Here is a 14,235-nt window from a genome sequence, read left to right on the forward strand (position 1 = left end):
CTCTATTCACTTTCTTTATGACAAAACAAATCTGTACCAGTACATGGATTGATATAGGAACTTGCTAGGGCACGGACACAAAATTATACACTCCATTTTGCAGCCAGTGTTAATGCAGCCTTCAACTGAATCCCCCTTTCCAAGCACATAATGCTTGTTCCAGGCAGATTATACTCTCTGCTGTGTACAAACTGAGTGGTTTTCACAGTTAGTTTGGATGCACTTTGAAAACATACAAAACATACAGGAAATTCAATATGTAGGGCTTCCTGGACTTTTAGCACAAAACTGAATTTTTCTCTGCTCCTAACATGACACAATAACATGGCTCTATGACTGCTGATTTATTCCATGACCTTCAGATTTACCCTGTTACTGAAGTCTGTGTTTAATGGAAGCAACTACCAGGGCAATGGCTGCCTCTGAAGGCTGACCAGAGACAGCATGGCGTGCCTTGAGATACAAACACCAGGTTTGTCACTAATTCCAAAGCCAAATCCAAAGCTGAAACACATGAATGTCAGAATATTCTCCTGAGAGCTATTAATGAGATGCAAAAATGCTCCTTGTGTGCAGACAATGTCTTGGCAGTCCTCAGCACTTTCAGAAGCAACTGGAGGGTGACCGAAAAACCACGCAGTCACCATGGTGAATGACACCCAAGGTTGCACTCATGCTTTGGTTCAAGTGCTGAGTGGGACAGTTACAAATGATGGGCTGTGTGCAACAGTGACTGAGAAATGGAAATTCCTTCATGCATCCAGTCACAGTGACAAAAGGGCCTCATGGGCTGCACCCAACATTGGCTGTATTCTCCACTGATGCTGCAGGACTAGAAATGGTTTACTCTCAGACCACAGCACTCCAGTGTCACCCTTCCATGCAGATGAGTGGTTCTGCTCCAGCCATGGGGAGGATCAAAGCTCAGCTGAGCAGTGCAGTAAATCTCATGTGTTCTGATGGTGTATAAAGCAACAAAGCTGGTAACAGGGCTAGAAGGCATGCCAACATTGGGTTGTCCAGTGCAGAGAAAATGAAGCCAAGAAGCAACTTTTCCCTTCCCTTCCCTTCCCTTCCCTTCCCTTCCCTTCCCTTCCCTTCCCTTCCCTTCCCTTCCCTTCCCTTCCCTTCCCTTCCCTTCCCTTCCCTTCCCTTCCCTTCCCTTCCCTTCCCTTCCCTTCCCTTCCCTTCCCTTCCCTTCCCTTCCCTTCCCTTCCCTTCCCCTCCCTTTCTCCTTTTTCCACTTCCATTCCACTTCCATTCCACTCCATTCCACTCCATTCCATTCCATTCCACTCCACTCCACCACATCCCATCCCACCCCACCCCACCCCACCCCATCCCATCTCTATTCGATGAAGAGAAATTAATACCAACTGTTTGCCTGGGCTATTGTTTTCCCTACTGTTTCAGAATGGCAGTGTTACATGACTGCACACATTAAGGACTCTCCTGGGGATGCCAGTAAATGCACTGCATCTCTCTCATGTACAGGATCTATCCTCTGTGCCTTCTGAGTAAAGGCAGAATTTCACAGTTTAATGAAAAGAGCTGAAGCACCTGTAGATTGGGAGCAGGCTGCATCATTTTGCTCTCAGCGAAAGGTCACAACGTGGACTTCTCTACTGTTTGGGCTCAGATCAGTTATAACCCTGAATGTGATGCATTCATGATTGCATTCAAATTTATCTTTCTCTTAAAGACTAAAATGTGATGTAAATCAGTAGAATCCATGTTAAGACTTCAGAACTGGTAAGTCCCAGATGAATTCACACAGCTCTTCAGGATTAAACAAGAGCTGCCCTGTTCCTTGCCCCAGTTGCACAGGCTTCCCTGCTCCTTCACTACTGCCAGACATCTCCTAAACAAAGCTTTCAATTTTTAATCTCTATTTCATTATGCATTCACAAAAGGTAGGTTCATTATTAAACCTTGGTAAGGATGGTTTAAGGATGGTATTTCAACGACATAGCAAACCTGAGGTTCATATGCTAGAAAGCTGCTGCCCACTCAGCAATGTTTAGGGCACAGTGAGCTGGGCACTGCTTTGGGTGTGCATGCAGAGCACTGATGCAGATCATCATGCAAAGCACTGATGTGGATCTGCATGCAAAACAGCGCTGTGAGTTACATGCAAAGCACTGCTGTGGGTCAGCATGTTTGTTGAACACGGACGTGGCTCTGCATATCAAACAGGAGCTTCATCTGCAGGAGATAACCCACTGTTTTCATCAGGGCAACAAAGTGGCATCAATCTAAGTTTATATTAAACACTTTACACCTTCATCACAACAAGGACACTCCCATGATCAGGAAAGTATCCCAAAAGAAAAAGTGCCTCTGTCAGTGCAGAGCCTGAGCTGAGCTCACTCAATGCTACAACCTGCAATGAGCAGACCCGGAACAGCATGCAGGGAGCTCCTGTCACTACTGAACTAATCCATTTCTTGTGATTTCCAAAAGGTATTTATGACTTTTTTTTCCTTTTCTTTTAGTGAAAACAACTACACAGTAACAAATCAATGAATGAAGCTGCAATTGGGACGAGAAATTCAACCTGTGCTGGAGCTTTGCTGTATAGTGAACGCAGAGAACGAGCTTTGTTGTCTGGGTAAATGAATTGGAAAACCAAGACTGCATTTTAAGCAACCTACGTGAGCCTCTGCACAAATAGATCAAGGAGTAATAATGCAAGGAGATAAGTGCATGCTGCCAACGTGCATTTCTGAGGAAAGTGAACATGCTGATATTGCTTGAGTTTTTAAGCAAGTTTGTTGTTTTTTTTTTGGCAAAAAATAACAGCTCAACTGTCAGATGTGAGTGTTTCAACAAAGCATCTCTTAAATACTTAAGACAATCACTGCATGAGAGGAAAGGAAATAGTCTCTAGATTTTTAATGAAGTTCACAAAATGGAACTTTGATGTTTTAAATCAGCTCCAAAACACAGATGCACTGCAGTAGGGCGCTGATTTGCTTATGGAATGGCAATACAGCTTGTTTTCAAGTTAAACATATGTATGTTTCAGACGAAAAAAGGATTCTCCAGCAGCATAAGAAGGGAAGAAGCAGTTGTCTTCAGGGACTGATTGCTCATCCCAGCAGCTTTAATTTCTGTAATGCACATTCTTGGAGCATGCACTTGGTATAAACACAGCTAACATGCAGTGATTTCACTACTCATCTAGGGGCAAGCACAGTCTAAAGAATTGCCCATTTAATCACCGTTTTTCAGAAATGTCTTTTAACATCTCTTTTCTCCAAATTGCAAATGAAATTTACACAGGGCTTTTATAAATAAAGAAATCCTTCCCGGCCTCGGTTGTACCAAGAGAATCATAGAATCATCAAGGTTGGAAAAGACCTAAAAGCTCATCCAGTCCAACCGTTCACCTATTCCCAATGGCTCCCACTAAACCATGTTCCTCAACACAACATCCAGCCTTTCCTTGAACACCCCCAGGGTCGGTGACTCCACCACCTCCCTGGGCAGTCCATTAGCAAGCAATTAGAAGCAATATATCACAGCCAATGGGTTTGAGTTCCATGCTGGGGCCACTTCTGTACCAGCAGAACCTGATGGGGTGAAGTCTCAGTTTTGATGACTGGGAAATTGGAAATTAATCTCATTTTGAGCTCTGTGGTGCTCATTTTTTAAATGTGCTCATTAACAGTGCTGGGGAAAATATAGACAGACCTCAAACAGGTTTAACTGCAATATGCTGTCTTTATGTGTGGTCATATATGCAACCTGATTGCCCTTTGCAGCCTGTCAGCAGGCAGACATTCTTCTCACATCACCAGAATTGCTCATTGCAGTGCAGAAGGAAATGTTGAAGGACACTCAGCTTTCTTGGCCATGTAAGAGCACTTCCATTTGCACCACTGCTGGTGGTGACATGGGACATCCAGGTCTCAGGCTGCTGATGCAGATCTGGGGAAGCACCTCTAAGAGTAAATTGCAATGCTGCCCTAAATACGCAGAGGTGAAAACACCTTTCTCAGAGCAAGCTCTACAAGCAGGGTGTATTCCTGTCCCTTATCTATGTTTGCTTCCTAAACTCATCTCACAGAAAAATTGCCAATAAGTTCATGGCATGAAGTCTATTTGATGAAACATGGACTGTTGAGATGTGCCCTACGGACACAGGAAGAACACAGCTTCTCTGTCCTTGGAAATGGTCTTAGATGTGGGAGAGAAAGACTAGAACACCTAATGAGCAGCTGAGGGAGCAGGAGTGGGTCAATCTGGAGATGAGGAGGCTCAGGGGAGACCTCATTGCTCTCTACAGCTCCCTGACAGGAGGTGGTGGTGAGGTGGAGGTCTGCCTCTGCTCCCAGGATAAGAGGTAATGGCCCAAGTTGTGCCAGGGGATGTTCAGGTTGGATATTAGGAAACATTTCTTCTCCAAAGGAGCGGTGATGCACTGGCACATACTGTCCAGGGAGTGCGAGGTCAATGTCCTTGGGGCTGTCTGAAATCCTCTGATATTTTCAATATTAATATTTTCATTATATGAAGTCAAAACTAACAAGAAAACCATTGGTGCCATTTACAGACAGAGGCTTTGAAAGGCCCACACCTTAGTCAACAACTTCCATGCCACTCAACCCCCCGAGTTCCTTCTGCACCGCTCAGAGCTGTGCTGGGCTGTGTGCAGGAGCACAGCAGCAAAGGGAGCCTCAGCCCTACCACAAGTGTTTAAATGTAGTTGAAAACAAACTGAGTTATCTACAAAAATAAATTCCTCTAGCTTGAGTAATTTCTCTTGCTAAATTGCTCTTCAATTCACTCCATTCTCTTCTGCATCCTTCCTAAAGTTGGACTGATACGCCGCATTCTTAGCAGTAATCAATTCATATTGCAGATGATTCTGCTAAGAAAGAGCAAGTGAGAATGGAGTGCAACAGCCATGCTCTGGCCAATGTGCCACTGACTGCGTTACTGTCACCCCTCCAAACACAGGAGCATGGTGATCTCCTCCTTCCCATGCAGGATTTTAGGAACTGTCTGGCCAAGGTCAGGAAGGAGACTTGGCCATGGAGACCTCTGGCTTTTTCAGGTTGTAATTACAGGGGGGACAGTATGGGTATGCTCGAGTCATCCTGAAGAGAAGGATGAGAGGTTGGCCAAGAACACAAGGTATCCACTAAGCTTCCTACAAAGTCAGAGGATTCATACAATCTGCCCCTTGTACAAGGCTTTTTTTTTCCTTTGTTTTTAATTAATGTAATGCCTTTCAATATTTTCCATAATTGCACCTCCTCGTTTGCTACACCTCCATTCCCCACTGATGTGGCCCAACATGAAGAGCTGTACTCAGACCCCACTGGAAGTGCCTGCAGGACAGGCAGACAGATGGGCAGGACAGTATCCTGTGCCTCATTTCATTAAGATTAAGCCAAAAGATAATATATTAATATAATATAAAAATATATTAAATATACCAGATATAATATTAAAATATAAAATATAAAAGATAAAATATAAAAATGCCTTGCTTGGACTTCCTAAATGAAACAAGGGCTGCGAAGAAAACTTCAGGACAGCTTATTTCCTCATTTCTTCTGGAGAAGAATATTTCAAGTATTTCATGAAAACAACACTAGAAATATTCCAATATACATTTCAATTCGCCTTTTCAGCTCTCCCACTTCCTCCCCTAAAATTAATTGCCACAGATTTGAGTACATACATTTGAACAGCTCTGAATCACATTTTCATATACATACTGATGTACAGCTACTGTAAATTTTCTGTAGCATAACAAAAGGAAACACCATGCCTCAAAACGCCTTTCTCTTTGCAGTAGGCTGACTTGTGTGATGACAGCACCACGATCTTGATAGAGTGAAGGTCTGCAAATTGATTACCCGTCAGGTGGAGCCCAGAGTGTGCTAACATACATACATTCCTCCTAAGTGGCTTTCATTCTAAGTATGTTGTTTTAGTATATACGTTCTTTCCATTCATCTGTTCCTATTTTCGCTCTGTAGGCAGAAAAATGACCCTTCTCTCTCCTCTGATTGTCTCTTCCCGTAACAGCACCCTTTTGCCTTCATTCTGTGCTTAGCACCACTGCTTAAGAAGCACAGCCCCTGTCTTCATTTCCAGGTGACGCAGCGCTGAAACAGTGGCCCCTTGGTGCTGGTGTTCCTTGGTGCTGAGGGCACTGACCAAGCACAGCCACCAAGCAGTGTGCACACCTCTTCTGCTCCTCCTTGAACACCAGCAAGGAGCTGGTCACTAACAACTCCTGGGGCTCCAATCCAATGGCCGCAGAGGTACTTGGTGAGTGCATCTAAGACCTGCTGCTTGTGTGCTTTTATAGAATGGCCCAGGCTGGAAGGGCCCTTAAGGATCACAAAGCTCCAACTCCCCGCCACACGCAGGGCCACCAACCTCCGCATCTCACAGCAGCCCAGGCTGCCCAGGGCCCCATCCAACCTGGCCTTGAACACCTCCAGGGATGGACGGGGCATCACAGCCTCTCTGGGCAGCTGTTCCAGCACCTCACCACTCTTACAGAATCATAGAATCACCAAGGTTGGAAAAGACCTAAAAGATCATCCAGTCCAACCGTTCACCTATTACCAATAATTCCTCTCATAGCAAAGAACTTTTATAGCCAGACAGTCCTCACGCACCTGTGGCCAGTGACCAGGTAGCTGTACAGCTCTGTAACGTGCATCCAGTCCCAGGCCCTACAAAATCCCACATGTATTCCCAACCTACTGCCTTTTATTCTTCCTTCAGCTAAGCAGCAATATACAGGCTGGGTAAAGAGGAACAGGTATGGGAGCTCAGGTCTCAGCAGTCTGAATGCAAAACCAGTTTACCAATCAAAGATAATGCTGTACTTCTAACCACAAGCAGCCACCAGAACACCGACCCAATCCACCTAGCACTGTTTTGCAACATATTATAAAAAAACACTGCTAAGTAAACGATCCAAACACCATCATTTCAGAGGGCAGTGTGCTAGCAACGAGTAATAGAAAGTGCAAAGGGAAGGAAGGATGTTAATTATTGCCCATGATTCAGGGGAATTACTGCAGTGATGGGTGAGTGTGTCCGGGTGGCTTGCTAGATTCTAAATCACTCTCATTTTAAATGTGACTTCAGACAGAGTAATAAAACTTGTTTTGATTGACCCAATGGAAGGGTTCTTGAGGTAATTACAGTAAAGTCACTACTAATTTTAAGCACACAGAATTGATAATTAAAAGTAAGTTAAAATGGAATGGGGGAAAAAAAAAAAGCAGGAGAAACACCTAATGCCACTAATTTCATTACATATTATTTTGCTTCAGCAAATTCTTTTCTTAAATTTAATAATTTCTCTTGGGTACTGGGAGGAACAGAAGTGATTGGTTCCAAATGACACAAACATTTAATAAAAGTCACTGATTTTCACTGAGACAACAAAATACCTCCTTCCCTCCACTGTGCACTCTTTGCCTTCAGGAATTGGTCTTGAACCCTGATTTCCAGCCTCCCTGCACAGACTCTTATTTCAGCCATTGAATAACCAAACACCTCCTTGTGCCACCAATTCAGATACAATTTAAGGAAGGCCAGCTCAACAGCAGAGTGAAAAACAAGCCCCAAACAGCATCAGGTATATTCTCCCATGTTGGCAGTGGAACATCTTAATTTCATGGCAGCAGGTCCAGGCTCAGAGCAGGAGTTCAGGGCCCAAAGTTGGCAGCCAGTAAGTCCAATATGACCCAGAGGTGACCATGGTAGCCAAGGAGGAGCTCACACCAAGAAGCATCATTTCCAAACCAGGCATTTTTCCCTCGAGAATGCCCAGGACTGTCAAAAATCAAGCTGGCAATATCAGTCTTTGCACATCTGCAACATTTGGCAGGGACATATTCTGAACAGAACCACAGGCAAATGGTGTGGCACAAACATTTTCTGCCTTCAGAAGACATACTTGTGATTTTTTTGGTATTGATTTAGCTGGTGGAGAGTGCAAAAGCAAACTAACATTAATTTTACCCCATGAAGTGGAGTAAAGAGAGGTGTTCTCATTTAATCAATTTAAGCAATGCACAAATTGGTTCTCTAATTGGCTTTTAAAACTCAGGCTTTGTAATGATCACATCAAAAGAAGACAGATGATATTTTTAAAATTGCAAAGGGGTGAATGAATGGTGATGGCTATCAATTCCTCTGCAAGAGAGCCAAGCCCCATTGATAAGTTCTTGGTGAATCTCCAAAGACCCATACAAGCTCAACTTCAGTGCAGTTAGGGAAGATGGCTCTGTTCTCAAGGGTAACTAAATGTTTCTGAAGGAAAGCTACAACTGCTCCTATAGTTACCTGTTTACACAGAAGATCATATAAAAGATATATAGATACATAAAGAGTTTAATTTCATTGAAAACTTCTTTTATGTAGTCTTTCTAATGTGTTTCGAGCTGCAGCCTCTGCAAACTCTCTGAGGAGCAGCTCTTTTAATCTCTGTTTCACACTGGAAATGTGCAAATTAGCTTCCAGGATCTGCACACAGCAGAGGACCACACCTGCAAGATGACAGCAAACCTTCTGGAAGGAGGAGAGACCACTCCAATTCACAGAACAAGGAAAGAGGGAGGAAAACAAACAACACAGAGTGAAATAAAGTAAAATAACACAAATAAAAAAGAACAAATAAGGCCTGGCAGCCCTGGCAGAGGTCAGCAAACCAACAGGCAGCTCCTGCATGAAGGAGCTTCTCCCCTCACCTGCCTAATCCCCAGGCGGTAGGCGAGGATGCGGTCCACGGCGTTGGGGTTCATCTGGGTCCACTGCAGGCTGTAGGAGTACACGCGGGGCCGGTTCTGCCACAGTGGGTTGTAAGTGTCATAGTAGAACTCCGGGGCGTAGGCCTTGCCTGCAGGAGACAGCAACAAAAAAGGGAAAACAAGGACAGCAGGATGGTCAGAAAGGCGGTTGTGGAGCCAAGTGTTGCTGCTACCCAGCCTGCGACCGCCCCCAGCTCACTGTCATTCTGTTATGCATCTTCTCTGCGTCTTCTTCCAGAGGCACATTTTAGGATTAACTGCCTCTATCCTTTTTCAAGGGATTCAAGGCAACAGTTTGTCACTGACTCACTGCTCAAAGCCATCCTGGGCCCAGGTGTGGGCAGGGAAGGGGAAAAATTCCCTGAGCTCCTGACAGGGCCAAACTGGAGCGATGCAACGGATCTCGGCGCTCATTCCTCATGCCCAGCTGACTCGAATAGAGATATCAAAACAAGCTGCACTGCACTGAGCAGGGAAAGGCTCAGCAACAGCTGCTGTACCTGGCACAAATAATATGGAATGACATCTGTACACACAATGGATATTTCCAGTGACTGCTGCCTTCACTGCATCTTCTCCTTTCCTATTTCCCAAGCAAAAGTGCACAGAAGCTGTCTTTTGTAGGACTGCAGATGTGTAGATTTACAGCACTGTGTATGGTATTTAGCTGAACACACCAATCTTGCACAGGAGATACAGAGGGGAAATGCCATTTCAGTGCATCCTGGGCCATGAGCTATTCACCAGAATGGTGTTACAGCCTTCTTTCTTCCTAAATGTGAAAAACGTAGGTGTGATGGTCCCAAACATGACAAAACATTACTTAAATCATTAGATTTGAGTTTCCTTTAATTTAAACCCGTGAAGACTAGTGACACTTTGTTACAGGGTAAATTACACGAAAGTGAATTACCTTTGTGGCCTCAGAAGTGTCCCACCAAGAGTGATTTGTGTGTAATGGCAAAAATGACACCAAGTGCCTAACATGGTTGCTCATCCATAGGCATGTAGTGGGGTAGCTGAACCTCTAAAGAGAGGGGCAGATGTGACAGAGGAGCTCTCAAATATCCAAAATACACACGTATCATCTTTGTGCACCATCCTAGAGCATCCTGTGTACCCCAGCCCTGCCTGTGCAGGCTCAGAAGTTGAGTTCCTGAAAGACTACCAGAAGATGTGATACAGATGGGTCACCTGCAATCAGAGCTGCCCCAGTATCCTTGGGGGAACAGTGCTGCCTTAGAAAACAATTGCAGCATACCTCCAAAATCTCTGTGGATTTGTCCTTAGGAACTACGTGTTTCAGAATTGAATGAGCAAATATAAGCCAAAAAGACACATCTTGGCTTTCTATTTTTAAGTCACTTTTCATTGATCTTTCGTTAGCTCACCATACCAACACCACAGTGTTCCTTCACTTTGTCACAGTTTAAAAAAAAAAAAATAATAAAAATATCTGGATTGACTTGAAACATGTTTTAACAGCTGGATTTGTAGCAAGCATTGCTAGCCACAAGTTTCTGACAGATGCAATAGGAAAAAACAAGAGGCCAACAATGACTGTCAGTCACGGCACAGGTCCATCCTTGCCCTGCACCCATCTCTCTGCTTTCTGTGAAATTTCTGTACGTTGAGAATGACACTGCTGGGTGCAGAATGTTGCAAACACAAATCAGGCACTGCAGTGCAAAATGCTGCATACTGTCACCTGAATTATGCAAAAACCAAACAGGAGAAACCAAAACATTTGCTGATGTTATCTTCCCATGAAGGTCTAAAAGAGATGGAGCATTGATACAACAAGTAGAGTGAAGTCCTTCCACAAAGCTCATACCTCTGTCCTTTGCCAGTGGAAGTAACCACGAAATGCAATGAAAGACCTATGGTGGGCTGATGGGAAGTTGGGATTTGCCTGCTCATGTTGACCTAGCAGAGGGGTAGGCAATCACCACTCTCATCCTTTAACTCCAATATCAGGAGTGTGCGCCAAAATGCACAAGGTATTTATAGAGATGGATGGGGAGCCCTAGAGGAGAACTTCAGTCATCAGAAAGATTTGAGAAAAGGGGAATTAAGTAAAAAAAAAAAAAAAAAGAGGAAAGAAGAGAAAGGAAAAAGATGGCGAATATCTTGCAGTTAGTGAGTAAGCTTTTACCTTTGGCCGTGCCATCCCCTCCAGCCTTGCTTTTGTTTCCACGGGATGAGAAACCTGTTGAGTCAAGTTAGGTTGGCCATACTGCCCAATGATGCCACACATTGAATTAGGTAAGAGAAAACAGGTTAGTGCTGAAGTAGCAAGCAATACTCAGAGGAAAAGAAGCAAAGCAAAACTTTCAGAAATGAAATGTAAGAATGGAAAGAGGATCAGCGGTCGATTTGTTTTCCTTATTTATGTGCGGTGCAAACAATGGAAAGAAGCTCATGCTGAATGCAAATGATAATCTTCTCCCTTTTACTGCAGGTGGACATAATGGCATCTCTGGGGGTCTACAAAAAGGATCCATAATTAGATGCTTGTCACAATACAGGCACTTGAACAACACAGTCACCTTTTGAGAAATAATGAGGGCTCATGAAGAGTTGCATTATTCTAAAACCCTCCTAACAGAAGAGATTTCTGGTGCTACTGAAGATGCTGAGAAGATAACAACACAATATTAAGTCCTTAACTTGCACACTTCAGAAATACATAAAAACTGGGTAGTTTTAAAGTAGGCTGAACTCAGACATTTCCTTTGATGGTGCAAGAGCTATGAGACACGCGGACAGTCTGCCAGGCTGTAGAAGAGCTAGCATGTCACTAACACCCGCCACCATCCCACTGCTCCATTTCCAGAGAGGATGCTCCCTCATTATGGAAATAGATGATGAAGGGTAAAACGCACAAATCTGCGATAAATAAACCACCAGAATTTGTTGAATCACAGCATGGTTGAGTTGGAAGGGACCATAAAGCTCCCCCAGCCCCACCCCTGCTGTGGGGGCCCACCAAGCTCAGGCTGCCCAGGGCCCATCCATGACCTCAGCCACAGAATCACAGAAGTTGGAAGGGACCTCAAGGATCATGAATCTCCAACCCACCTGCCACGTACAGGGCCATCAACCTCCACGTTTAATGCTAAACCAGGCTGCCCAGGGCCACATCCAACCTGGCCTTGAACACCTCCAGGGATGGACGGGGCATCCACAGCCTCTCTGGGCAGCTGTTCCAGCACCTCACCACTCTCTGGGTAAAGAATTTTCCCCTGATGTCCAACCTAAATCTCCCCTCCCTCAACTTAAAACCATTTCCCCTCATCCTACACATATCAACCCTTTCAAAAAGTCGATTCCCCTCCCCTCTGCAGGCTCCCTTTAGGTATTGAAAGGCTGCAATGAGGTCACCCCACAGCCTTCTTTTCTCCAGGCTGAACAAGCCCAGCTCCCTCAGCCTGTCCTCATAGGGAAGGTGCTCCAGTCCCCTGATCATCCTAGTGGCCCTCCTCTGGACCCTCTCCAACAGCTCCCTGTCTTTTTTGTACTGCAGGCTCCACACTTGGACGCAGTATTCCAGATGGGGCCTCACAAGAGCAGAGTAGAGGGGGACAATCACCTCCCTGTCCCTGATGGCCACCCCTCTTTTGATGGACCCCAGGATACCATTTGCCCTCTGAGCCGCAACACTGTTGGCTCATATTAAGTTTTTCATCCATCAGGACCCTCAGGCCCTTCTCCTCAGGGCTGCTCTCAAGGACCGCTCCTTCCAGCCTGTACAGATGCCTGGAATTCCTCCGGCCCAAGTGCCAAACCTTGCACTTTGCTGTGTTGAACCCCATCAGGTTCACCCGGGCCCACCTTTCTAGCCTCTCGAGGTCCCTCTGCATGGCATCCCTTCCTTCAACCATGTCGACCACACCGCTCAGCTGGGTGTCATCAGCAAACTTGCTGAGGGTGCACTCGATTCCTACATCGATGTCATTGATAAAGATGTTGAAGAGCACCGGTCCCAAGACAGACCCCTGGGGGACGCCACTCATTACCAGCCTCCACCTGACAGAGAGCCATTGATGACCACCCTCTTTCTGCAGCCTTTCAACCAGTTTCTTATCCATTGAGAGGTCCACCCATCAAATCCACATCCCTCCAATTTGGAGATGAGGATGAGGTGGGGGACCATGTCAAAGGCCTTGCTCAAGTCCAGGTAAATGACATCAGTCGCCTTTCCCTTATCCACCAATGCTGTCACTCCATCATAGAAGGCCACCAGATTGGTCAAGCATGACCCTCCTCTGATGAAGCCATGCTGACTGTCACGGATCACACGTCCATCCCTCATGTGGTCGAGCACGTCATCCAGGATGATCTGTTCCACGATCTTCCCAGGCACAGAGGTGAGACTCACTGGCCTGTAGTTCCTGGGGTCCTCCTTGCTCCCTTTCTTGTAAATGGGAGTGATGTGACCCTTCCTTCAGTCATCCGGGACCTCACCTGACAGCCATGACTTTTCAAAAATGGAGAGCAGCTTGGCAACCACCTCAGCCAGCTCGTTCAGAACCATGGGATGCCATCCTGCCCCATAGACTTACACACATTCAGTCTCATGAGGCGGTCTCAGACCTGCTCTGTCCTCATAGCAGGGGGGATTTGTCACCCCGGTCCCCACCTAGAGGTTTAGGGATACAGGGCTCAGGAACGTGAGAAGTTCTGGAATCTTGTCCACCAGTGAAGACTGAGGCAAAGAACTCATTCGGTACCTCAGCCTTCTCACTGTCCATTGAAGCGAGTTCTCCTTTTACATTTACCAAAGGAGACACACTCGCTTTGGCACATTTCTTGTGGCCAATGTACCTGTAGAACTTCTTCCTGTTGTTTTTCACGTCCCTCGCCAAGTTCAGTTCTGCCCGTGCCTTGGCTTTCCTGATCGCACTTCTGCAAGCCCGGACGGCATCCCTGTACTCTTCCCAGGTGACACGGCCTTGTTTCCAGAGCCATGCTTGGTTCCTCCCTTCCCACTCTTGGGAATGGAAGCCCTTGACGCCTTCCCTGCCCTGGCAGTTACGCTGACTGTTACAACGGCCCTCCCGGCCCCGCGCTCTCTGCCTCAGCGCTGCCTCTCCTCAGAGGGGAGGGGAGGGCACCTGGGGCCTCCTCTCCCTCCTGCCTTTGGACTCGGCAGTTGTGGCCGCAGTTTGGCCCGTCAGGGAAAGGGCCGGCAGCCAGCGCAGGGAGACGGGGAGCCAGAAAGCTTAGGATCCCAGAATCACTCAGGCTGGAAAGAGAATTGCGATCCCCGCGCGCAACCGCTCCACACCATGCCCACTGCCCGCCTCCCTCAGTGCCACATCTCCAAGGCTCTGCAACACCTCCAGGCAGGTGACCCCACCGCTCCTGGGCAGCTGTGCCTGTGCTAACTGCTCCTTCTGACGAGGTCTTTCCTAACATCGACCCTGAACTTCCCCTG

General features: G+C 46.1%; 1 protein-coding gene across 1 annotated transcript in view; it reads right to left on the bottom strand.

Annotated features, from left to right (window-relative positions):
- MDGA2 (MAM domain containing glycosylphosphatidylinositol anchor 2) overlaps positions 1–14,235 on the bottom strand; it is a 303,099-nt gene that overhangs the window by 27,782 nt on the left and 261,082 nt on the right. The window contains exon 11 of the mRNA XM_052692294.1: positions 8,736–8,884. Coding sequence (XP_052548254.1) covers positions 8,736–8,884 — 149 coding nt within the window. The remainder of the gene's footprint in view (positions 1–8,735; positions 8,885–14,235) is intronic.

The sequence above is a fragment of the Tympanuchus pallidicinctus genome, unplaced genomic scaffold, assembly GCF_026119805.1.
Source record: "Tympanuchus pallidicinctus isolate F22 unplaced genomic scaffold, pur_lepc_1.0 scaffold3, whole genome shotgun sequence".
NCBI lineage: Eukaryota > Metazoa > Chordata > Aves > Galliformes > Phasianidae > Tympanuchus > Tympanuchus pallidicinctus.